Source organism: Agelaius tricolor, unplaced genomic scaffold (assembly GCF_023055355.1).
Source record: "Agelaius tricolor isolate 1412-34295 unplaced genomic scaffold, bAgeTri1.0.p SCAF_12, whole genome shotgun sequence".
Classification (NCBI taxonomy): domain Eukaryota; kingdom Metazoa; phylum Chordata; class Aves; order Passeriformes; family Icteridae; genus Agelaius; species Agelaius tricolor.
In genome coordinates, this window is record NW_027269272.1 from 19277074 (window position 1) to 19303880 (window position 26807).

Genomic DNA, 26807 nt, shown 5'->3' on the forward strand with positions numbered 1-26807 from the left:
GAACTGTGAAAATAAGCAAAAATCTAAAACACTCTGTATGATACAGCTACCACACAACTGCATTGAAATCCCAAGGTGTTAAGATCATAATGTAAGAATGGAGTATTTTAAAAGAGTAAAAGGTTATACGGAAAATTGCCAGGAATAAAATCTCAAAACCCATTTGGAACACGGTACCAGAGCTAATGGATGACTTTCCACCACGAGGTCCCCCGCGCCCACGACCTCCAGACACGCTACGTCCTCGTCCCCCAGGACGTCGCCTGTTGTCACGTTGGTGCCTGCTCTCCCTGTCATCTTCTCCTGCCAAGGACCAGTCACTAAGTTCATCTTTTCTCTCAGATTCTGTTTCAGAGGGATTAGAGAGCTCAGAGTTTGTACCTTGTATGAGAAGGAAAAGAAAACAGGAAATTAATATGAATTTGGGGATTATATTCTGGTTTCATATCCTCACAGAACTACTCCAAGCCAGCATGGCTGGTTATATATGTATGTTATTTTAACAAACAATATAATGCATAAACACATATATATTAAAGTATGAATACACACACAGGTATACAATCATAGATATATTTTAGTATTTATATATACACTCACATATAAAAATATGTGAACACATAAAATATAGATCAGAAGTTACTTAAGGACAATTCTCAATTTAAGTTTGTTTGTACTAACATGTGAAATAATGGCTGAAATTTCTGTAATTTCTGTACACAGATAAACCAAGGATTTAGCAGTGTTTCCTCTCTTTGTCTACACACTGCAGGCATTTGGTGCAGTTTCTAGGCAACTTCTCTGAAATTCCCAAGGACAACTTTGCCACCTTATAGCCGATGGCTGTTGCTAAGCAACCCCTTCTGGATGCTGTAATGCTGCTTGAACAATTTCACTGTTTATATCAAACAGCATCTCTAACACCATCATCGGTGTAGTACCGAGTACCCAAACCCAGATTTTTACTACCTGAAAACCCAACACCTACTCTTCATTTTAGGTATCCAGGAAATCCCCCTACTACCCAGTCTAGAACATAAAGTTTTAGACCCATATGGCTTAAATGTGATTCTTGCCATTTTGGGAGGAAAAAAAATACTTTAAGTTTTCCAAATCACAGTGTGTGATCTGGAGTTCACGAAGTGAATAAGTTTCCTTACAGTTCAGTCAGCTCACTGGGAAATAATAAAAAAATGAAGTTACAAACATCATCATCAGAAACAGCACAACTAAACTTGGCACGATCCAGGAAGCTATAGCCAGGGACAGACTGTAAAATCCAAAATGTGTCTGACTTTTTAACAGAAATGAGCTACATGTAGATATCCAGAGTAATTTACTGTATTAAAAAATAACATTGCTCTTCTTTGTGAAACATGTCTATATAAAAATGCAGTGTCTCCATTTGGACAAGCTGGGGATGTGCACACCTGTCAGGAACTGAACAGTGCTTTTTAATTGAGAAATGCATCAGAATACCTCACCTTAAAAGAAATCCATTAAGTTCCTGACCAAATTAAAAAACCAACAGGATTTTGTGCTGTCTCCATTTTACATTATTTTGGTTCACTTTTCAGAAATATGCTGTAAGATGGCCATGATCACAGACAAGCACTTTTTCTCCTTCTCAATCAAAACAGCTAATGCTTATCTCAGATTTTTAAAAAAAATTTGTGTCTCCCGAAAAGCATCTCTAGCTCTCTTCTCAGCTTTTGTGATGTCACTTACTAAGTAACTAGCACACAAGGACAAGGTGTTTCCAGCGCTCAGTTTGGTAATTTCTTCAGTTTTAAACTTAGCTTCAAGACTACAATTCTAACGAGGAGTTTTGAGCTATGAACAAAATAAAACAGCAATTCTGAATTTCCAACTCTATCTTCACCCAAGTACACTGAACACAAAGAAATCCAGAGACAGTTCTGGGTTCCAAGGTTGCCCAAGGGCACTCACCGTAGCCAGAGGTGTAATTGGGGCCCCTGCGGCCCCGGCCCCGGCCGCTGTAGGACCTGGAGCCTTGCACAGAGGAGAGGGTGCTCTCGTCAGTGGTGTAACCCTTCTCCTTCTCGGGAACCCGAGCAGAGGAGGGCCTGAAGCCCATCCCGATCTGCCGCAGCTGCTCATCGATCTGGAGCCTTTCCAGTCGTAGTTGTTCTACCTCCTACGTACAAGGAAACAAAAACCATGGAAAGGAGTGCTGACAAATGTCCCTCACAAAACACCATCCCCACCCAGTAATATTGAAAATAATCATTCCTGTGAGAATTATTATTCCCGGGAGAATTAACACCACCTGGTGTGACTACATCTGGGAGGTGACTACAAATAATGAAACTGAAGATGAGTTATCTCTGACTTTTGGAAAAGATCTAAAAACTTTCACCATTATGCAGGAAACTCGGCTTTAAGACTATTACTACCTTTCTCAATTGCAGTTCAGCAAATTTTTCCAGTAAAATTTAGGAAAAATAAATAAGCAAACTAATGAGGGAACACAATTCAAACTCATAAGCTCTATTAACATAACAAAACAACTCAATCTAAATAGATAATTGTTCTAATACCACATTGTATTACTGTGTTCTATTAGAAATTCCATCCTTCCCCAACAGAGCATTAACCTGAGAACAGCAGAACTCAAACACAGACAAAAAATTCTGTGTTAGTTCCCAAATGTCCCTTAAAGCCCTGCTCTTTACAGTCTGATTCTTTGAACCCCAACAGCACTAAGTAACCATGACAAGGTGTTAACAGGCCCATGATACCCATGGGCAAGGGTGGGCTCAAGGCACCAAGCTTTAAATCCTGACATACAGAGGAACAGCTTAACAACTGAAAATCCCACCAAAGTTACTCAAAAGTACTTCAACCCAAGTTTCCTCTGAAGATTCTCTCTCCCAAAACACACTCACTCACCTTTAGATATGCGATGTGATATTCCAACAGAACTTGGACATTCCCAATGCTTTCTTTAGTACCAACAAATACAAATGGTACCATTCCCTACAGGAACAAAGTATCAAAGCTTTTTATCAGGGAGAACATTATCATTGAAATAATGCTTTCTGTTTAAATGATATAAAGAGATCAGTTTTAAATTACCAAAGTGAGCTAAACAAAGGCAGCAACTGAGCCTTTGGTTGCAGAGACATCTAGAAATAGCTCAGGCTGGGATGATAGCAATGGCTTCAGACTGTCCAGCTTTCCCAACAACCTGTTCTGGAGCTGAGGTAACCTCACATCCCACGTTCATATTCATGCAACACGTGCTGCTGTGTTTAGCACAACAGGTGTATAGAAACATCCACACATTACCAAGAAGGTGGTTATTTAAACCAACTTTATAAGAACAAGCACCTTGACAAGATTTTTCCCTTTTATTCTTATCTATTTAAAATATGTGAACACTTTTAATACTAACAATCCCAAATTAGTTATATAGCCCAAGTATACATAGGAGAAAGAGCAAAAAAACCACAACCTCTTACTTCAGCAGCAAAAACCTTCCTTGAATTACTTTATATACAATCTACTGCAAGATGCCAGTTTAGAACTAATGCTCTCTATATCCACAGGTTTTGAAATAAACTGGGTTTGAAAATAAACCTAATCACAGCAGGAAAGAATGAAGTACTTACATCTTCACGGGGAAGCTTATTTTCATTGTCTCCTTCAATTCTCACCCTGACGACTCCAGACTTGTCTACAATCTCCTGAATCACTTTTCCATTTTTTCCAATAACTTTTCCTTCAGAGGGCAAGAATGGTTAATTTTGCACCCAAAGTCAAAGTATTTTAACACGTTTATTGGTACTTTATACATAAAATCCCCAAAGAATACCCCATGCTATGTCAGAAAAAATGGGTAAAAAATTTTAAAATTAAACTCTCTCTAAATGCAGAATGACAAGCAGTGATGAAGATCACCACTGCACACAGGTTTCCAACAGAACCAAACCAAGAGTAAAATGGTACAAGAGTTTCTGGTCAAGTTCTAAAACCTTGAAAGTCTAAGTTATGGGAGTTTGCACATGAATTATTTAAACGACATTGTCTATAATATGCAGGCTCCAAGCCCCAAACTCCACAGCACGTTAAAGCCTGGGTTATAACTTCTCTGGATAATCCAAGCTGTTCAATCAGGTAGAACAACTCCAACTTTAACACTGCCTCTATGCCCACACTGCCCACAAGATGGGCATGGGGAGGAGGAAGCTGCCAGACTTGAGTATAAAGCAGGATAAAGGAAGGAGAATGAGGGAAGAGGAAAGAAGTTCCCTGTGAAGACCAGACTAGGGGAAGAGGTTTGTGTCTTCAAGTGGAACACAATTAACCTCACACCTTCAGGTGGTTTTCAGTACAGAACCTACCAGACTGTGCTACACCTTCAGAAAGCTGCAACATGGAAAAATGTCAACTTTGAGACTGAGGCTGAGACCTATGAGCACTGCTGATTTATACAGGAGCTCACCATCATCCAACCACCACCTGTGACAAACCTCACCCCAGGAGGGAGCAGTACAGAGAAACTATCTTCTGTCATTCTTGCAACCCAGATGAGTATTCCCAGATTCAACTTGGGACCTTTGCTTCAGCACTTTTAAGAAGCCAATTTAGTAGAGCGTGTTTTTTCACTAGAATCTAAACTTCAAATATTACCATTAAATTACGTGGTACAAGTCTGCAATCAAGTCAGCTTAAGTGCTAAAATCCTGACAAAGTATTATGCAGCAGAAATATATCCAATTTCATAATTATTCAGATACATATAGTTTTAAAAGATTAATCACTTTCTACTTAAATGGAGAAATCAAATATTGTACTGGCACCTAAATCCTCTCTGCAAAGTTATGATTAGGCTCCCTTTTCCCAACTTTTCAAGTTTCAGCAGTATTACATACCAACAAGATTTCTGGGAACTTGAATAAAATCCTCCACAAATTCCAAGTAACTTCTGGCCTTTTTTACTGCATCAGCAGTCTGGAAATAAATTTAAAAAAATGGAATTTATTTGTGAATACAGAATGTTAAGAACAAAACCTTGTAGCAACAGTTGCCAGTCTTCCAAATAAACTTATTTCCAAAAAGAAAAGAATAAAGACATAATTAATCTAGTTTTGAGCTAAATCATAAAGGAATAATTGAGTGAGATGCCCAGAGACAAAATTCAGTAGAAAAGCAAAGCATCAGTAAGGAATAAAACTTTTTTTTCATGTTATTTCAAGACATTTTGAGATATCAAAATAGATCCCCCATCCTTGGAAGAGTTCAAAGGCCAGGCTGGATGGGGCTTTGAGCAAACACTGCAAGTGATTTCACAACCAGGGCACTCTCTTTCCAGAATGCTGGCTTCTGGCCACAGTTCATCTAAAATGCTTTCCAAGATAGGACAGCGGCTCTGGTTACTGGGGAGAACTGTAAATGCTCTCTTGCAGCTTTATTATTAAATGATAAAAATCATTACATTGAGAATTAATTGAGATGCTGAAACAAGGCTTCAAATTAGCAACAGCAGAAATGTAGAATTAAGGAAAGAATATCAGCATCTAGTCAGTAACAACAGCTTAAGAGCACAATTTCCATTTTACACTAATGTCTCAGCCCTTTCATCTGTCATTTTTAGGCAACATGTGAAATGAGAGTACCACCAGCTCCTGCACCTTTTAATCAAATCAGGCAAATCCTAGAAGAAGATGTATAAACCTCGACTTCTGGCAGAGGTCAAAATGATGGCAAAAGAAACATGACCAAATTGGATTTCAAGATAATGAAAGCATTGATCAAGCACGAGAAACAGATGAACAGGAAGCCACTGTGAAGAGCAGAGGTTATGCTGTATTTGGAGGGCAACGGCTCAAATGATACAAACTTAACACACAATGGCCAATTCTGCATCCTCAATAAATTCTGCAAAGAGTTCCTGCCTCAGGTATGTTTATCAATTCTTTCCCCAAAAAAGACAAAGGAACCATGAATGCATTTACAGAAGCAGAGTCAGGACAAGAAAATATACAACTGCCAGAGCTGCAGCTCTCCAGTGCACCCATAAGCCTCTCTACACTTGTCATGGGCACTCAGGATTTTTACACAAGTACAACCTGTCTAACTCACTCACACCCCAACATGAGTGAGCACATAAAGCTGACTCAGACAAGGTATTCCCAGTTCCTTGTAGTAGAACATGGATTAAAGACCTCACAGGATTCCAGTCACTAGCAACTACCTTTGTTAACCCTGATTTACAGCCTACACAACCAATGATGCTCTCATTACTTTGCACAGCAGCCCAAACAATCAAGACATGTCCATGCTGCCAAAGAGTGTAATAGAAAAATTAAATACAGGATATTTTTTCTAAATTCAGCATTATACCTACCAGTGTTAAGAATTGCACAAGAATTGACTGCAATTCCATTTTGACAGTAATGAAGATCAGAGAGGAACTTTTCTATTTCTGACACAGCTCTCCCTCTCTGGGGAGCACAAATTTCCCTAAGTAGTCCAAGCTACACTGTCCAAACAAGTTCACAGGCCTGTGACCAGTACAGGCATCACAATCAGAAGCACAGGCAACCAGGAAAGGGTCTTGAAACCAAAATGGCCTTGACCAGACAGGGACAAATGCATAAACAGCATGCCATACAGTTTAGATTCCTTCTATCCACAGAGGTTTCCAATAGTCTTTAAAACTTATCTTCATGTTTCTTCCCTCAGATAGCCTGGCCCTGAGCAGTGAACTTTTATTTGTATGCAAAACATGAGCTATGGGAAACCTTCAGACCATGACTGCTATGTCAACAACACTGGTTCACTACACCCACACATCTCAGCCTGAAATTGTCTGCCTGTGCATTCAGCCATTAGGGCCTGGCTCGTTGCCCACTGCAGCTGAAGAGAGGCAAAAAGAATAGGCAAGTGTAGCCAGATGCTGAAAACCTTATCAAGTGGAATAGTTAAGCTGCCTGGCATTTTTAGAAGCACTTATCACTTCTACGAAGGACAAGGCTGGATGTGCCTAAAGGCATTTTTATTTAGGGGGCATCTGGTATTTATAATCATTGCTGTGACCCTCTGTAAGAGGCTGGTGACAGTCATAACCTTTCCACAAGTTCCAGCATCACATCATTCACATGCAGGAGATCAAAACTGGAATACACTGGACATTCCACTGCATTTAAACTTGTGCCATTCTTCCTCAGGAACTGAGATGCAATTTACTGGCAGTAGTAGATGAAAGAAGGATCTGCTGCCAACCTGATACCCTGGAAGCATTTAAGGTTTCCAAAAAAAGGACAATTTCAGAGATACTGCACAGTACAGAAGTTTGACCTCCTCTCCACAGGACCAACTTCATCTGAACCTTTGATCACAACCAGGTGCTACTCCTGACATAGATGGAGCAGAATTCAAGACCTCAGATTCCTGAAACAGGAGACAACCACAGATTTTCAGAACTGTTACCATCAAAAACTCAGTCACACCGGTAGAGTTAGGGACAAGGGATAAAAACCCTCAACATATTTTCTGACAGAGCCCTGGTGAGAGCAGCATTTTTGTCACCAGCCTTCTGCTTCCTGAATGGATCCTTGTTTTGGCCCAAAGACCAACTATACTTCAAGGCAGTTGTTAAATTCAGAAGAGTCACACAAATGGAATCAACCTGGAGCAAATCATTATTCTTTCCAAAGCCAACATTAAATAGCCAAAATGTAAGAGTTAGAAGCAACAGACAGAGGTTTTAACACACCTGGATAGGTGAGAGAAACAGACACCACACAGTAAAATACACATGAAGTGAGGGGTCGGGAAGGAGGAAGAGAACCAGTAAGGTTCTGAGGGAGAAAAGAAACCCAATTAAACCCATGATCAAGGAAAACAGCAGGAAATGATAAAATGATACCTCTCTCAGGTTGACCCAGGATATACAGCAAAACTGAGTGATTAGGACAGAATACACCTTATGGAGGTCACCATTGCAACAAAGGCTTGTATTTCAAATAAATGCAATGGAAGCTGCCACAGTGTCAACACACACAATGATACTCACACAAAAACTCAGGAAGTGCTTTCTGTTCTTAATTCTGGGTACAGCTCTTGCCCCTCTAAAAGCAGATACAGAATGAAATGCTCCAAGGATTCATATGAAGTTCCCCCTTACCTCTCCATAGATTCTGAAAGTACCAGTATCCTCCTCAAGCTCAATGGTTGTAACTCCTGGAACCTTTCTGGCTTGTTGTATGTTACTGCCATGCGTTCCTATAGCAAGTCCCATTAAATCTTCTCTGACTACAAACTCCTCATGAAATGCTGCAGCAAGCTGCTTTGTGCACTGAAGGGAAAACAAAGGCAGACTCATCCACGTGCACTCACTGCAATGCACTGCTCTGAGCTCAGTTTCAAGCAACAAGAGCCACGATCTGTGGCTTTACCTCCAAGTGTTTTGTAGCTTCCTCATTTCTCGACATCAGCATGAGCTTGGTGCGGATGCTGCGCAGGTGCATGTCACTGAGGATGTTCACTCTCTTCACTGTTGCTTCACTGGCAGACTACAGGAGAGAGGGAACCTAAGTTTTGGCTTTATAAGCAAATATACATTCAAAGGATAAATCAGGAACCTATTGAAACTAGAGTCAAACATGATCTCAATGTCCAGAAGTTACATGAACATTGTTCTTCCTCAAAACAAAGCATGAGAAATTCATCACCACCACCAACTACTGGTTCTCACTCACAGCGTGTTTTATATTAAAGACATTTCTGCTGAATTACACAGTAACCTTTCCCCTTGATGTTGCCCAAACAAATCTTTCTACCATATACATACTTGTCACTGTGTGTGTGAATAAGAGAGCTAAGGAAATAATCAAGGACAACAATCCTGCAGAGGGAGGTTCAAGTGGATAATACTGAGTAAATGGAATTATGAAGAAAAACTAAAGCTGGGACAACCCTACGTAGTAAGAAAATCACCACAGAGGCATCTAAATGAGCAATTCCTTAATGGCTACACTGAGCTGGTGCAGCTCTCCACAGGGAAACACACTGTGGGTCAAACTGAGCAGTGTAATACAGCATGAGGGGAAAGCTACTGCTCTAGAGTGGAGGGAGATGACTGACCTCTGAGCCACCTGCTAAAATCAGTGAAACAGAACTCAGCTGAGAATGACAGAAGTCATACAAACAATGAGACTCAAAGCTGCTACGAAATTTAGGTTGTATGCATTGGAGGCCTTACCCCCAAAATTTAAATGCATCTACTTATATTAAATCTCTCACAATTTACATAGCTTGACAAGTTAAACCATTTTCCATATACACACACAGTTGGCTATGTATTTCCTGTAAATAATATACTGGGAATTCATAGAACATTTAGACAGAAGCAATTACTTACCAGTATTATTAGTTGAGCAGTTTCAGCATGATAAAAAATTCGACATGCTCCAACAGCTTTCTTGAAATCTTTATGTGCATTTTCATTAGCACACCTAAGGAGACAAAATGATTGTTATTTCAACAAGCTGCAGCAAAACCAAACATGCAATAAGATGATCAGACTGAAGAACATTCAGTAGTTTATGGCAAGGACTGTTCCATTCTCCTCAACATGGTGCCAGTTTCCCTGTGGATTCTATGGCAAGCCTCAGTAACAGGCCCACTGTGAAGTGCATCACCTGTACAGGCACTAAGTCCCCACCTGAGAACTTGCCCTCTGTCCCCACCCTGACAGCTCAGCAGGGGTCCCAGTCAGCAGTTTCTAAATGAGCTTGTGCAGCCCTAACCATCCTTGAGGCTCCTCATGGACCTGTCAATCAGTCTCTAAAACAGAAGCCAGGTGGGCTCTTCTCCCCTTCCCATAGAGCAAAAGCCTTCCTGAATTGTCAGAGCTACTCACGCATCTCTCAGGTCCTCGGGAACATCCACGGTGCACTTGAAGAAGGTGTTCTTCTTGACAGTTTTGTTCTGATTCACAGGTCGCAGTCGCTCGTAAGTGACAATTTCATTGTAAGTGGCATCACAAGCAGCATATTCAATGACATAAAACTGTGAGTTTTTTTTAAAAATAAGAACTTCAGTAAGGAACAACAAAGATATAGTAACATTACCAGCACCAGCAAGGAAGCATAAAACATGAATATATACAAAACCCTAAAACAATGAGACATTTCTACACAAATGAGCCTGGATATATTTCAGCATTCCCCCACTGAAGTCAGGGCACTGTTATCAGCATAGTCTCAGTCCCCCACAACATCATCTTGATTTTTCTCATGCCCATCTCTTTCAAATATTTTAATTAGTTCCGTTCAAGTTCCAAAACCCAAAATGTTTACTGGAGCTTTAATTCTAAAATGTATCAAAGAGAACACTTCTTCACAGAAATATCTACTCTGCAACACCAAAACAAACAAGGTGAATCCACTGATTCAGTGGGCAAACTACCTGGGAGTCATGCAAGATCAAAATCAATACAGAAACTCCAGCTTTCTGACACACACCGCCAAATTTAGGAGGGCAAGAGAACTAAGAAGATTTAAGTTACCAATAATCTACTCCTACACTTCCACCCAACAGATGCAAGTTCAAAGGAGCTTGTGTGCACAGCATCCCTGCAGCCTGGCTCTGTGCTAGGGATGCAGCCTTCTCCTCTCCTCCCTTCCACCTGGCTGCAATTTAGGGGTGCAGCAGCTCATTCCCCTCTTCCTCCCTTCAAGTTGGGATCTGTTTGTCTCAACACAATTTAATATCCAGAAAAAGGAAATCACTCTGATAATCACACACTTTTTTCTAATTACAAATTTTAAGTTTAAGTATCATCCAAATTATACAAAGCTGTTTGAAATGTATCAATGTATCATTATTACCTTAAGTAATAATAAGGAACAATAAACACTAAACTACAACTAAATTTTAGAGAACTACCACTACATGCTCTAAAAACTTCTATAGTTAAAGGTAACTCTGGATATCAGAACAATCACAAAGCAATAAATTCTTGGACACATGGGTTGTTTGTGAATTTAATATTAACTCTACAGAAAAAAATCTAAATACAGAACTGTGTTAAAGACTGTACAAAGAAGCCAACACAAACTGTGAGGTTCTTTCCAGGGACAATTCCCTAAAATAACTGATTTGACAATCCTACACTGTACATTCAGGGTGAAAAACTTTTTTTCTTGTAAAAACTAGGAAATTAAAAATTGGAATAAAAAATTTTACTTCCATGACTTTTTATGAAAATAAGCAGCACAGCAAGCTAAATAATACCAAAATTTCAAATTTCTGTGACATTTAAGAAAAGCCTATTAGCTACAAATGACAAACTATCATTTAAATCAGTTTATCTCATTTTATCTTGATTTCTTAATGAGCTCTTTATTCACATGGGTCAACACACAGAATCTTCCCCTGGTAGGTCTTTACTACTACCTTGCCCTTACAGAGCTCAACAAAAGTTGGTATTTGTTGACAGTTTTTAAACAATACTAGAAATTGGATAATTATTATTTTTTAATACTGTTTCCTTTGCTTTTAGGAATCTGATACAGCAAAGCATCAAAACACAGGACTCTTTCCCCAATGAAGTTCAATTCTCTTGCTGCCATTCCACAAAATAAAGCTTTAATGAGACTGGGTCAAACACTGCCACACCTCTATACACTCAAGTGTCTGAATCTGCAAGTTAAGTGGCAGCTGCAAACAACCATTTATTTATGGCAAAATAAAAACTTGACACAAGTAAAAACAAAACAAGCAGTGTCCTTCCACTACACTCAGTAAAAACATACACACAAAAACCAACCCACAGCCACCCACAGCAATAGCTTGGCCTAATTTACAGATGACAAACAGCTTTTAACCACAGGTACTTTACTTCATTTTCAGCACAGAGTTCAATCCACAAAACAGGTTTGTGAGAAATCCTGTCCTTGTGCATGCCTTCAGTCCTTCAAGCAATTAAACTACAGATAATGGAAGTCACTTGCTCAGCTCTGAGGGCATGACCCTCTGTTGTGCATGCAGCAAAGGTCATTCCAAAACACTCACAACTTATAATTCTCTTTTGTCATGTTTATAGTACTTTATTCAGAGCTTTTCCATGACAAAGAACATCTATTTACTCTATTTAACACGTAAGCATGAAATCAGTAAGTTTTAAAATAATTTACCTCTCCTTTCATCATTCGAACTTTTGCCAGCCACCAGCCACAAGGTTCTTGGTCATTTGCCCTAGAGTAAACCTGGAAATGAAAGCAGTAAGAACCACTGAAAGCACATACAAGCATCATTCACCTATGTGCATGTATAATGAAGAAAGAAGCACATCACTTTTGTATGGAGACCTGCTCCATTTTAAACCTTCACCTTGGGAATGCCCTTACACCCCTCACCACTGCCTGCAATGGACAATGAGCTCCAGACCAGCACAGCTCATGAGCATTCACTCACCTCCACCTCATCTCCTTCACCAATTTCTTTCTTGATATCAGGGGGTGGTGGTAATCTGACTTCATTGAAGGGCACCTGGCGCTCTGGTTGCCAACTGCAAGTTGAAGAAGCATTACACATTAATTCTCTAATTTTCCTATTTTTTTCTTTAATTTAGAATTCTATTTCATTAAAATTCTTGCTTTCCATATAATGAGTTCTGTTTTCTTATTGCTGAAAAGCAAATCTTGTAAGCAGAGGAACAACATAGACATGGCAAGGCAAAAGTAGTAGCTGGGAAGATATTTAACAAAAAAAAATTTAAATTAACTGAAAAAATTAAGTAATGGATTTTATTACTGAAAAATACTGTATGATGTAGTTAACATTCCTACTCAAATCTGTGTAAGGGCTCTGTGACTTAAGTTCAACTTTGCAATCCACTATGGGGTTCATCCATTTCTCCACCTCATATTTAACATTTCAACTGCTTACCACCAAAGTTTTATGCATTTCAGGAAAGTCTGACTCCCATATTTAACAAAACTTTCCACCTGCAAACTTGTTGATGTTCCCCAGTAACAGATTGAGATCAAAACATATCCTTTTATCTGCTTCTCAATACCAACTATTTCTAGGCATACAAAATAAAGGTTTACTTCTTACACAGCAAGTCTATTTTTTTACTATAGTTGGCTGTACAAAAATATTTTATTTGTAGAAGTGTAGGTTTCCAGTGCATTTTATGAAGATTTTGGAGTAATCAAATCCACTGTGTTCTCCTGAAATTCTTTCTCCTTCTACTCTGTGAACGTCACAGAACGCCATCAGCTGTTCCTCACTCTTAGTCATATAATCTGACCAAAGACTCTACAAAGGTTGAAATAAAACCAGGGGCAAGACCCTTCAAAAAACCCATATTAATTTAGAATATCTGAGGGACTTTTAAGGGTATCTGTCAAAGCACTGCAACATCCATCCTTCCTGCCCATCTGATTCACATTAGACACCAAGAGAATCAGAACAAACCCTTGTAACAGTCAGGATTACTGCAAGCCATTTGCTTTGCTGACTTCTAATATCCTGCAGACAGAGCAGCCTGGATTAGTAGAACAAGGCTGAGCATGAGGAGCAAAGGGCACTTCTGCAACTTCCCAGAGGAGAAGATGGATACATTTACATGTTTGCTCTGAAACCACAGCTTACACTCAAGTACCTCACTTAACAAAGATGTTATGTATCATATAGTTTTAATCTAGACATTATAATAGACATTTTCTTTTAATTTTAGCTTGAAAAACAACAAAAATGCATGAAGATTATTACTGAGATGCTGGAACACATCCAAAAAGGACAAGGTGAAGAGTCTGGAGCATAGATCTGATGAAAAGCAGCTGAGGGAGCTCGGCCTGGAGAAAAGGAGGCTCAGAGGGAACTGAGAAGAAACAGTGTCAAGCTGTGCCAGGGAGGTTTAGACTGATAGAAAGAAAAATTTCTTCACTAAAAATTCTTCACAGACATTAGCATGGGCTGCCCAGGGAGGTGGTGGAATCTCCATTCCCAGAGGTGTTCCAAGGGCACAGGGATGTGGCACTACCATAGTGGAGAACACCGTGGTGCAGATCTCAGAGGATCAAGTGTCAGCCTTTCCAGCCTTGAGGATTCTAGGACATGGATAGCTATTGTTTAGGTTGGAAGGTATTTTGGCCACAAAATGTTAGTTAAATCACATTCTATTTCTGAGAAATGGTGAAGGGGGCTGGAAAAAAAAAATCAGTTGCAATTAAGTTGTCCTTGTTGCAAATATAACAGTTACTAATCTCATGGTTTGGGTTTTTCCTTCCCCTCCCTGCCAGTGGAGGAAGCACACAGTGGAAAGTGCACAGAAGGCTCAGCTCTCAGAATATGAGTCCAAGTTTTGGTGGCAAAACTTTTTAAGTCCAGAACTGGAGCACCTCACTGGTGAAATGCAAACCAAGGTGTTTTAAGAAATTACTTGTGATGGGATACAAACTACCTACTAAGACAATCTGACAGAACTGATGCCTAAGGTGCAGGGCACAAATCACCAAAAAAGGAGGTTCTTGCTCATAACACAGAAGCCTCTCCTGCAATACAGCTGCTTCAAACTGCAATGAGCCTCCATGAAACTGTACCTCAAGATCCAATTTTCCATCTAACAGCAGTAGAAGTTTCCAGGTCTTGAAGCTTCTGCATTCATTCCTTACCTCCTTACCCTCAGAAAATGTCTCTTAAAAGAGTTAAGGCTACCTGCCCAGAGACTAAGTGTTGCTATGGCCACAAAATCATCATTAGCAGTTTGTGCTGGTACACTTAACTTTGGGAACCTTACAATAGCTGTGGATAAAGATTGGCTAACAATAGCAGAAAATGCAAAGTGACAGTTTAGACTGCCTATTGTGGGGTAGATGTGTGTATTTGTTAGTGATTATCACTATCACAACACTGATGCTCTCAGCACAGGGCACTCCTGCCAATTTGGGTTCCACTAAAGCCCTCATGAATTTAACTCTGTAAAAAGCACACCAATTGATCAGATTTACGTCACAGAACAATCTGACTCTGTAGACACTTCCTGATCAGATCTATTTTTAGTCAACAGAACACTCTACATATGCTGCAGCCCATCCTTTTTGAAACATGGCTGCTGCTGCCAGACTTTCTGTAGAACACATGGATGATAGAGATACTAAACACTAGAAATGGTTTGCCAACAATCCAACTCCTGCTGTGAGCCCCTGGCACTTCCTTTAGCTTACTTAGTTTCTGACATCAAAGCGTGTACATTAAATGCAAAGAGAACCAATTACTTTTCTTTAGAAAGTAATGTAGATGTTGAAGATGAAACTCATGATTTGTCACATGGACAGAATGAAGGATTTAAATTAGACCATGGACAGAATGAAGGATTTAAATTTTTTTGTGTTTGTTGGGTTTTGGGGTGAGGATATGAAAACCTAGGAGACAGTAATAGGTTCCATAACCACCTCAGTATTACTATAAATTATGGTTGCCACCTCATCTTCTAACTGTCTTCATAAATGAAGGACTAGAAAGCATAGCTTAGAAAGAAACAAACACTGGGTTTTGCAGGTAAACCCCAGGATTACTTATGTTAACCTCTAAGGATTTCTTCTCACACACATGTATATATCTGTACACACACATACACACCTGGGATTATGTCAGCAGGATTATAAACACTGTTTATGAAGAGACACTTGCACACTCCCTAGCATTACCTTTATTACCCAGCAATCTTTCTTCAAGAAAGGCTCAAAGACTAATCTACAGGTTAGGGCTGGCAAAGGTTATAACAATTTTCAAATTTCACATCAAAGGTGACACATTTTATAGGATCTCCACCTAGTAACTGGAAGAGAAACAGGAAAGAGGATGTAGCTCAGAGAGTATCTGGAATTAGCACTGAAATCTCCCAGGTAATCCACAGTGTTATCAGTCAGACACTGAACAACAGGTACTCATTTGTACTTTACCAGCCCATGGATTATCCTTGGCTTGCCACTACAAGTTCCCAGCAGCACTGCTGTGTTTATATATTAAATTAAATGCACCTCATGGAGAATTCTTTTTCAAGATTTGCTAACAGATTTGTACTCTTTTCCTCTCAAAAACAATAGGTCTTCTGACTGGATATATACGTATATTTATCATCCTAATAGTTAAAAAAAAAAATCACCATCAGGATATCTTTACTTTTCTCTGGTTGAGAATACTGGTCAGCATTCCAGACAGCAGACATAGAATTGCTCATTTGAGTACTTTGGTATTCTCCATCATTTCCTGCTTTTGTGTAGGAGTATCGAGCCTGTGCCACTGATTCCTATGTTAATGAAATTTGGCTGTCACATCTATGGGCATCACTAAAGATACCAAAGAATGTACAGGACTGAGGAACTGAGGTCTGATACAGATTCAAGAAGGCAGTTCATGGAAGCTGAACACAATAGTGAGCCTGTACTTCTAGAACTGTATCTAATGAAATCTCTTTCCTCTTAAAGGCAAACAATTAAACAAAAGAACCAGCAAAAGCTGAAATAACCTAATATTCAAATAATTATTTTAAAGATAAAATACTTACTTGTTTTCAAATGCAACTGTGAGGGAGTCCTCATGAACATCTTTGATAAATCCCTAAAACAAAAATATTTTTGTTACAGGAATGCATGTGAAATCAAAAAGGCAGCAATTCCAATACAGCCTGAACCTGAGCTAAGACTACCACTAACAGTGAGGTTCCATTTTCAGAAAGCTCCAAAACACACTCCCACTCTTTGCAGGAGGTTGCTGATATTCTTAGCTGGCTATTCCAAGAGGTGCAGAGCACAGGGACTGCTCCCAATGACTGCTCAAATCTGACCAGCTCATTTACAACTGAACTCACTATCAAGAGTTTCTTACTGTACCCACAGGTGTGCACAGGTGTTTTACAGGGACAGAATGAGAGAGATCCAGGCAAGGACAGTTATTCCAATGGTTGTGCACAGTACTACGTGCTTCACTGCTGTTCCTCCCAACACAAACTGAACCCTAAACAACTGCCCCCCCAAGAGCCAGGCAGCCAGTTTGAATCACATTTGGCAGTAGAGGCTGCCACACAGCCAGTTATGGTATCATCTTTCAGGTACTAAATTGGGGACTGGATGAGGCCAAAAGCCTGCTGGACCTCCCAGGAAAACAAAGAGAATACAGTATTTCATGGATTTTTTGTGCTTACATTTAGGGGACATTCATTATACCAAAAACTTAAAGATCAATCTCACAGAGTTATACCCAAGTATCCATGCAGAAATTAAGCTGCTACATTTCTTGATTAAGGAGGGCAGACATGCTGAAAAAAAAATTAAAATATAAACCCACTATTCCTGCCTTTGCTCCAGCCTGGTGCTTGCCCAAGCAGAGGTGGTCAAGGAGGACCCTGCAGTTCTAAAGGAGTAAGAAAGCTGCACAGCTATGTTCAGAGAAAGAAGTTCCAGGAAATCTGCTGAATAGATTATATCCATTAAAGAAGCTGACAACTGAGGAGGACGAAGAACATAGCAGCTGTGCAAGCACCACTGAGGTATTATGTGTCAGCTCAGGGAAAGATAAATTTTGACACAGTCGATCCCTCCATGCAATGACGGACAGTAAAGGAGCCCACACTGACAGCTGGCTGCAAAGGGCCTATAAAAACCAATCTCCTTTACCTGAGCCCATACTCAGCCAATGCTCTGAAAGAATTTGCTCAAAACCTGCTTTTCTGCTCCCTGAGCTCCCCTCAAACCCATCTGTCAGCAACACAAAAGACTGGTTCTAGCAGAAAGCACCCTGGTAGCCCTCAACAAAGCAGGTCACCAGAAATCATCTTGTTGAACCACCTAGCGTGCTCCTAATAAAATAAACCCTCTCAAAGGCCATCCTGCCACTGCAAGGAAAGGCAGGCAAATCTCCTCCTTTGAAAGGTGAGCAAGTGAAACAGTTGAGAGTAAAATACACCCAGAGTCAGGGACTTTCGGTTTCAAGGAAACCAGATGGGAGTATAAAGTTATGTCTGTTTAAAGATGCAGAGCATATAAAATTTTACTGCCTGAAGCATGTGTAAGCCTGCAACAGAGATAAAAAGCAGAACTTCTACCAAATTTATGCTACCAGCAGTTCCCTTCAAATGTACCCCAGCACAGGGATAAATGAACATGGCACACAGGGCAGGAAATAGGAGTTTCTCTACTACAATTTATCCAAATTCTACACAGGGACAAAACACTGAAGCACTTCAATCCAACTTCACGCAGTCCAGCGTTCTGCTACATGACACCTTATCAACAGAGAGGAGTATTTACAGGGAGAGATGAACTCCCTACTAGAGACAGCCATTTATCTGCATTCCAAGAGTCTGTGATCCAATACCAGTCTCTGCCTCCTTATGCTACTTTATTTTGTAGCTGAACCTGGTCTTCTATTCCTGTTGTGCTCTCACAGTACTCAATATGTTTTTAAGGTAAGCCTATAGTAGCTAAAAATTTATTCTGCAGAACTGAATTCAGTTCTTTCCTTTGCTGAAAAGTACAACTTCAGAATCAAGAGAGATTCCAAATCAGGTATCCTAAACCATCTGATTAACATTCAGAACTTAATGCTCTGCAGAGTTAAGGAAGTCATGAATCCACTGACTACAGGCTTCATTAATAAGACAAAAGAAGTGCAAAAAAAGAACCCAACTGCACTGACTTTTGAGGATTTAAGACAATGAGCCCATGACCAGGTAAAGTATGGGTTTCTGTGTAAGGTACAGACACGTTTAATAGTCACAACCAATTTTCAAGCTAAGGTCCACTGAAGAATGCCAAAGCTGAAGTGGAACAGTATTGCAGAGCTCCAGCTCTCAGCAGACCAACAGCTGACACTGCACAAACATCAGCTGCACAGGGACAATTTTTAATAAAATCCAAAGTACAAATTCCAACAAAGAGTCTGTACATTTTACAACACCATGTGGGTTTCAGGAACTCCTTCACAAAAGGAAGTCTTCCAGTTCAAAGTGTGCACACTGCTCTTCCCTCCCACAGGAGAATGGAATGCAGACTCACTGCTGGCAGACACACAGGCAGCAATGCCTTGGAATTACCTGCACAGCTTTCTCACTTGGTATTCCCAAACTTTCACTCCCTAGTATAATCAAGCACAATACCTATCAAGTATGCACTTCAAGTCACAAATGCTGCACGTGTGTAAAGTATCAAATGAAATTATATAACTATTAAATAATTTTATTGTTGTGAGGCCTGAAAAAATCTGATTAGAGCCTAACTGTATACATTTACTTCTGATTATTATCAATTTCTCTACAGCTGTGGGATGAGATCACATTTACAGCAACTGAAGTACAGCAGTCTATGAGGTATTATGGACTGTATGGTCCATTTGTAATAAAACTAGAAATAATGAAAATTCAGTATGGCTTTCGAATAGTTTTCTAAGAAATGATTTCATTACCATCAAGAAGGATGTCAAAAGTACCATGAGAACACTTCCTAAAAGCAAAACTTCCTGAGTACAACTTTGGTATGGCATTCAACCCTGCCTATACATATTATCAGCTGTCACTTACAACTTCCAGATAAAACCAGAAAGAGATTTCATGCATGTCAGGATGAGATTTAGTGTAGTTTTTAAAGAAGTCTTCATAGAGTCTATGATAATTAAATTTAAAAATAAAGGTTTTACAACAAAAAACCTTTTGGCATTAGGGTATTTTGGTATTTCACAATACAAAAAGGACTTTATAGTAAATGCTATAAATTCAAAAGGATTTTTCCAGAAGAGGGGTGATGAACATAAACCAGAAAACTAAATAACCTGGTTTTCAATTAGGGAGTTTAAAGGAGCTCTTTATTTGTGAGATAACCTATATAAATAGATTTGCACTAGTCATTCCTGATACTGTGTCAAAAACATTCTCTACTAAATTAAGTAATGATCCATCACCTTAACTTTTGCTCTCATGAACAATGTACTCTGTTACTGAAATTTAACTTAGCAGTGTTGCCTAAGACAGATAATGCCAGTGTCTAAGTTTGAAGTGTTCTATGTTCCTAACATATCATTGCATGTACCTTGGGTGACAAGGCAGAGCTAACAGGAGACCACCAAACACATCATCAATAAACACAGTGGCATCAAAAAGAGTGAGGAATTACAGTATCAGCAAGTGAGCTTACACATAACCTTTATGTGTATTTTATACCACACACAAATCTGCAGAGAGCAAGAGGGGAAAAAAAATGGTCATGACTTCATCTTGCCAGAGCTGGGATTGAGGCAGTGCAGATCCGAGTGTCAGTCACTCACTCGGGGCAGCCCATGTATGAGAGCAGCAGCCTGTACTGTACTCCAGGCTATTCATGGCCTGCTGCCTCCCCAGGGCTCAGACCTGTCTCTGCCACTCACTTGGCACCAGCACCTGCACAGGGAGAGCACGGGAGAGCCAGGGGATCCAGCCTGGGGCTGGACTGGGGGTGCAGGGTGAGAACGGGGCAGGAAACTCTCAACCAACTCTGCACCAAAATCACTGCAGCTGAGACTTCCTCATTTCATAACAGACACCCACACACACTCTCTCCCTTTTACCTGGGCTTTGCTCATGGATTTAGGATTAGGATCTGCTGATAACATAAACGGATCAAGACTTACTGAAGTGCCCTTACAGTGAACTGTATGTCTGTGTGTGTATATGCACACACACTTTTTTAAATCCAGTTCCAGGCAAAGTCACAAAATCTGTAAAACAGGTAGATGCAATCCAAGTTCCTTCCATATCCTACTTTCTGTAAGTTGACCTCCAAGCAGGGTGATCCAAGGTAAAAATGAGGTGCTGTTAGTTTAGCTGCAAACTTTGTTTCCAGGGACAGCCACTGTGTTGGCCTTTGAGTCACACATACCTGCACACTAAAACTGCATTAATATCACCTTACCCACTGCTGAGCCAATTCCAACAGCAAACACTTGGGCATCTGGTACCACGGGCTGCTCCTGAACCACTGACATAAAGGTCAAGCAGCCTATATCCAATTACCAAGCCTTTCACTCCTTTTCACATGCAAGAACCCTTGGTATTTCTAACCAACACTGAAACACAACTGCTTCATGTAACAAACACGTGAAATAATCATTGCTAAAGATGTTTCTCATGCTGAGCCCCCCCAAAAAAAGAAAGAAGATAAAGCAAACAAAAGAAACCTGTAAATACACAAACCACTTGACAAGAAAGACTGAACTTGGTATTACTTTCATTATAAGTGATCAACTGCACCTGTTTATACAAGGAACTGATAGAAACAAGCAGCTGTGGCTTACTGCAAAACACAAATACTATAAGCAGGTATCAGGAAAGAAAAATATCCTGAACTATCACATCAGTTTTAGCAAGTACAGTTTAATTTATGACATTACTGCTTATTTCCATCCACAATCAAAATTACATGTCAATTCAAGGGTTCTTCTGACACTTGCACAAGAGCCTCAGCACTGAATTTGTCTCAATGACTCATTTCTTACACTGGGTTCTTCATATGCATCCTCCAAAAGGGCAAAACTTCTGGAAGACACCCTCCACTGACCATGTACCTCAAAAATCAATAACCACTCCCTCTGGCTTCTCCCTTCCATCAGCCTAAAAGGCTCAAGCAAACAGCTCACCAACAGCAACAACTACAGCTGCTTCTTGCAAGACTACACAACTTTCAACTGATCAGGAACAACTTTAAAATGTCTAAAATTCCCCACCCATATAGATGTAGGGCTAGATGTAATAAAAAAATGCTAACAGTCATAACACAGTTAAGATCTTTAAAGAAAAACCCAAAGGTCATTCCAGTTACAGTTTCCTGGTGTAGTAATTGGGTACGAACAGTGTGTAAGCTACACTCCTAATCACAATTTCCTACTTTAATAACCATCAGCTGAAAACCACTCAGAGCAACTCAAGTTGTTTGCAAAGCCACTAATTAAAAATTGTAAGAAAAATTTAAAAAATAATTGTATTTTCATTGATGCATAAACCTTCACTCCCACAGAGTTGCTCATCAAGCTTTGGCTCTGCAAGTGAAGAAATAGTGTGTACTTGTCATTCATCATTTTTTCCCCTTAGTAATATTTTGGCTTGTGTCTGCCTTGAGGCCAATGCCAACTCCTGCTACCAGCATTTTGCTTAGTCCTGTCAGCAGAACAACTGCTCCTCTTGAAAGAGGAGCAGGCCAACAAGGAAACACTTCAGAACCTGCAAATTAAGGGTTGAGCTCCATTTTAATACATAGGGCTTTTTCCCATTGCATAAACAGCTACTACTGTAGGACTTAAAGAACACAAGGGCCTGCAGCACACCAGAGCCCATTTTCCAGCACAGCTAAGGCCCTACAAGGAAGAACACATTGGATCTTCCAGAGTTTTCAAATGCCACTGAAAGGCTCAGTCAGAGGAATTGATCTGATGTTCAATTTATGTACCTTGGTCTTACTGTAAGGCCCAATCTATTTCAGGGAAGCTGACATGGGAAATCATGAATAATGTGCATCAGCAGGGCTCTTGATCTGCATACAAGTGAGCACATACAAGTGAGCTGATGGAGATACTGAGTAAAACTGAAGGGTTTGTCTTGGTCTTCCAAAACCCTCCACAAGTGGCAGGTCCAGAGAAATGGCACAAATGGGAATTTCTGTATCAGTGTCAGAAATGTTTTTTTCTACTGTGAGAGTGACTAAGCAGAAGCACAGGTTGTTTGGGAGGCTGTAGAGTTTCCATCCTCAGAGATACTCCAAAGCCATCTGGACATGGGCACCTGGCTCTAGGTGGAGGAGAGGTGGGGACCAGGTGAACTCCCCCAGTCTCTGCCAGCCTCAGGCACCTGTGATTCTGTCAATTACTTCATCACCTTAATGACAGTGACCCATCATCCTGAGAACACTGCAGGCAGGCCAAGACAAGGCTGGGAGCACACAGCTTTCACTCTCTTCAACACACTCAGAAACCAAAGAAATCCAGGTATTTTTGACCATTCCATATATTAAAAAAAAGTCTATTCTAATGTCCCAAAGACAAAAACCTTCCTGCCATCTAGTCCTCACCTAGAAAGCATTAACTTTTCTACTCCCAGGAAGCCCTCATAGCACATTTAATATATGCAAACCCATAAGCAGTGGTCTTCAGCAAGCCTGCCAGTTCTCCCCTGTTCCACAGCACAAACCCCCCCATTTGTCAGAAGGCCATGACCATTTCAAGCCCCATCAGTGCCATCTCTTCTCCAAAGACAATGGGTGCTCAAAATTATGATCTGTGCAAAGTCTCCTAAGATGCAGGAAGTGGCTAAACACAGGCTCTGCTGTGTAATGGTTGAGAACCTGGCATAAAATATACAGTAAATGCTGTCCTGTTCTCCAGATTATATTACTTCTTTAAAGCAAATGGGGAAAAAAAAAAAGAAACCACAAATTAATTTGGTGACTTAGGTACACAATTTTAAAATTAGATCATAATATGCTCTTACAAGTTTTTTTAAATCACCTTGGGATTTACCATAACTGCTCACTGCAACAGGAAAACTCAAAATGCTTTTCATGATGCATGAATTTTAATAGAGAATATTAATTTTCCATACTAATTTATTGCAACCACAGTGTATATATATCATGTATGGTCTTCCTGCACTTAGGAAGAATTCCCTGTTAAAACTGAAGAGCAATTATTAGAGGAACTAAAGAAACTTTACAATAAAGAGTTTCATTTACCATGGTCATACCTCTAGTAAGTACTGAAAACCCACTGGAATGCTCCAACAGATTGAACCACTACATTTGTTCTACTGCAGCTAAGTTGCAGATCATAGTAACAACTCCTTAAAAGAAAATCTCTCATGTTATTGTTTACATAATTATGGTTTTCTCTCTGTTGACATAGCAGGATCTTTCTGATCTCATTTACCTGGGGTTATGCTGTGCTAATTAATCCAAATTCAGATTGTTCTAAAGGCAAACCTCAAATCTTATTCCCTCTTAGAAATTCTGCTTTTTCTCTTCTGAAAACTTTTGCCACCTTCCATGGAGTGTCACACAGCTTAGAAAAGATGAGCCTCTTGTCATTATCTTGCAATGATCAATGCTACTGATGCCCAAAATAGGACACTTCCTAAAGAGACTGACACACCTCTTTGCTTTAGGTCACTTTAAACAGCAAGTGACCTGGGAGTGTCACCTAGTTCCAAAATAAATGCAAAACCTCTGCCTTCCTCACAAGTAAGACTCACAAAATGGAGTCACTGACACACACATGTCACTGCATTTAGCTCACAAGAATAATCTTTGAAGCTGTGTTTGTTTGAATGATTTGGTTTGGGTCTTTTTTTATGGGGGTTGTGTGGTTTTTTCCCCCCTCTGTATTAACAGTGGATTACTCTGAGTTGGGGCTTTGATCATGGTGCATCCAAATCATTCTAACCTGCCTTCATCCACCATCTTCATCACTGGACATAATCCCCACTTCATTGATCTCAAGGCCATTATGCCATTTTTAATTAAAACTTCTGCTTTTTAAAGTCACCGTTCACAGGGCTAAAACACATGATGGTGCTAATCCAAGGGTGATAATTCTCACTGATTTAGGAGATGTCATCCTTGCAGATTTTAGAACAGGCTTATTGTACCAAATTCTGTGCAGACAGATCCCTTCAGTCCAAAAATTCAGCACATCTCATACTCCCATGTGTCTGACATTCCCCTTAAGGAGAAGAGCAACTGATTCATCATTTGGAAAGTTGTCCAAGATCACAAGGTATAAAATGGAAAGCTAAGAAAAGTGTTTCCAAATTCTGGCCTTCTTAATGCTCAGGAGGAAAAAAAAAAATCAATTCTATTTAGGAGCATCCTGTTCTGGAAGCAAATGATTCTGATGTGGGTTTCTGTGTGATACTTCAGGTTCAACAAAAAAATTATCCACTGTATAAAATTTATTATCTACTCCTTTTGGTAAAAAAATTCAGAGGGTTCCCTACTAGGGATGCAGCTTATCCCACAGCATTCCTTCCTCATAAGGGTATCTCCCATCTGTCTTGGCCAGTTGAAAGAACTAACTCCTGAAGTCAGCTGGTTACAATCCCTTACACCCAACTGCCTCTGCATACTGTACAGTCACCACATGATTCCCAAGCCAAATCCACAGCTGCACACAGGAAATTCTGAAGGGGGGAGGGGGCATCCAAAGGGCCAGCCCCACACCAAGTGTGGCATTGCCCGTGCAATGCCACACCGTGCATGTGCTTAGGCACAATAGCTAAAGAGAGTCCCGAGATTAAATCCTCCCAGAACACAGCCAGGCTGCGTGCTCACAATACTGGCTGGAATCAGCCCTTCTGGAGAGGAAGACAGGAGCCTACTGCCATAAAAAGAGCTGGGATTCTTAAACATCTGAAGCCAGGCTTAGGGGAAAATGACTGACAGGCAACAGCTGAGAGTATTCTGCATTGATCCTGTACCATCCTGACATTCCAGGGAGGGTGATGGTGAAGGAAGATTTCTGAAGGCATAAATAAACTCGAAATCTTAAAAAAATTATTTAAAATCTTTTAAAATCATTATTATCGCTTCGGTTCACCCCATCCCACCCAAAAGCTTCTGCATCTTCCAGCACCAATCCCCCCACACGCCCACCCACCCTTCCCGAACCGAAGGCTCAGGGAATCCCCGCGCCGCGCATCTGGTGCCCCCGGCCCCGGGGCGCTCTGCGTTCCCCACACACGAACCTCCCCTGCGCGCAGCCCTCAGCAGCCCCGTCACCACCGCCGCCCCCCCGCCGCCGCCGCCGCCCCGCTCCGCTCCATCCCCGAGCCCCCGGCCCGCATCCCCCGCACCTTCCCCGCTCACCGTCCCCTCCCCTGCCGCCCTTCGGCTCCGGCCCCGCCGGGCGCGGAGCCGCCCGCGCCGCCCCCGCCGCCGGTACCTTGTAGAAGGCCCCGTTGGAGCCGCGCACTTCCACCGTCAGCTCCTCCATGTTGGGGCCGCAAAGGACGCCGGGACGAGCTTCTAGAAACTGTCACCGCGGGGGGAGCGCACCGCGCCCGCCCCCTCCGCCCCCCGCCCGCCGGGCCGCGCCTCCGGCTCCTCCTGCTCCTCCGGAGTCGAGCGGAGCGGAGCGGGCGCTGCGGGGAGGGCTCCCGCCGCCGGCGGAGCGGGGCGGGCCCTGCGGGAAAGGCTCCCGGGAAGTGCTCCCCGCCGTTATCTCCCCGCCCGCCGGCGCGGGGCTGAGGGGGGAGCGCGGGGCGCGGGTGCGGCCGCGTGAGGGGCGCGGCGGGCGCTGCGTGCGGAGACAATGCGGTGCGGGCACGGTGCGGGGCGGCCGCGCTGGGCGATGAACGCCGCTCAGAAGGCCGCGCCCGAGGGGGCACCTTCGGCGCCCGAGCCGCTGCCCGGGGGAATAAAGATGGTGCCTGACACCTGGCGCTCGGCTCGGCTTTGTCCCTCACGGAGCGCCGGCCCCGGGGCGGCCGCCCTGCCCCGCCCTGCTCACACCCCGCCGGGCTGCCCTGCCCTGCCCTGCCCTGCCCTGCCTGCCTGCTGTCCCCCTGTGATGCTGCCGACAGAAACAATAAAAAATAAACACTGCCTGTGATGTGCTGGCCCTCACAACACACTGGGGAGCTGATTGTGCTGTGAGCTGGATGCTCACATAAGCTTAGTCACGCAGAGCCTGATGAACGGCCTGTACCTGTGCCAAATCCATGAGTTTTTGCAATAGCTTTAAATACAGTACCATAGAATCATTTGGGTTGGAGGAGGCCTTTAAAATGATGAAATTCAACCATGAACCCAGCA

The 26807-nt window shown here is 41.5% G+C and overlaps 1 protein-coding gene across 3 annotated transcripts in view; it reads right to left on the reverse strand.

Moving 5' to 3' along the window:
* Nucleotides 1-26175, reverse strand: part of FXR1 (FMR1 autosomal homolog 1) — a 31990-nt gene extending 5815 nt beyond the window's left edge. Inside the window, exons 1-13 of one of the 3 annotated variants that reach the window (XM_071437986.1) lie at nt 25936-26169; nt 16553-16605; nt 12451-12544; nt 12171-12242; nt 9893-10041; nt 9392-9485; nt 8427-8543; nt 8156-8326; nt 4899-4977; nt 3636-3745; nt 2914-3000; nt 1951-2158; nt 178-381 (exon numbers count right to left, since the gene is read on the reverse strand). In XM_071437986.1, the coding sequence (XP_071294087.1) occupies nt 178-381; nt 1951-2158; nt 2914-3000; nt 3636-3745; nt 4899-4977; nt 8156-8326; nt 8427-8543; nt 9392-9485; nt 9893-10041; nt 12171-12242; nt 12451-12544; nt 16553-16605; nt 25936-25986 (1489 nt within the window). In that variant the 5' untranslated portion in view covers nt 25987-26169. Of the gene's footprint in view, nt 1-177; nt 382-1950; nt 2159-2913; nt 3001-3635; nt 3746-4898; nt 4978-8155; nt 8327-8426; nt 8544-9391; nt 9486-9892; nt 10042-12170; nt 12243-12450; nt 12545-16552; nt 16606-25935 lie in introns of all 3 variants that reach the window. The other 2 variants (XM_071437987.1, XM_071437988.1) reach the window with 2 other exon arrangements.
* Nucleotides 26176-26807: the final 632 nt, after the last annotated feature.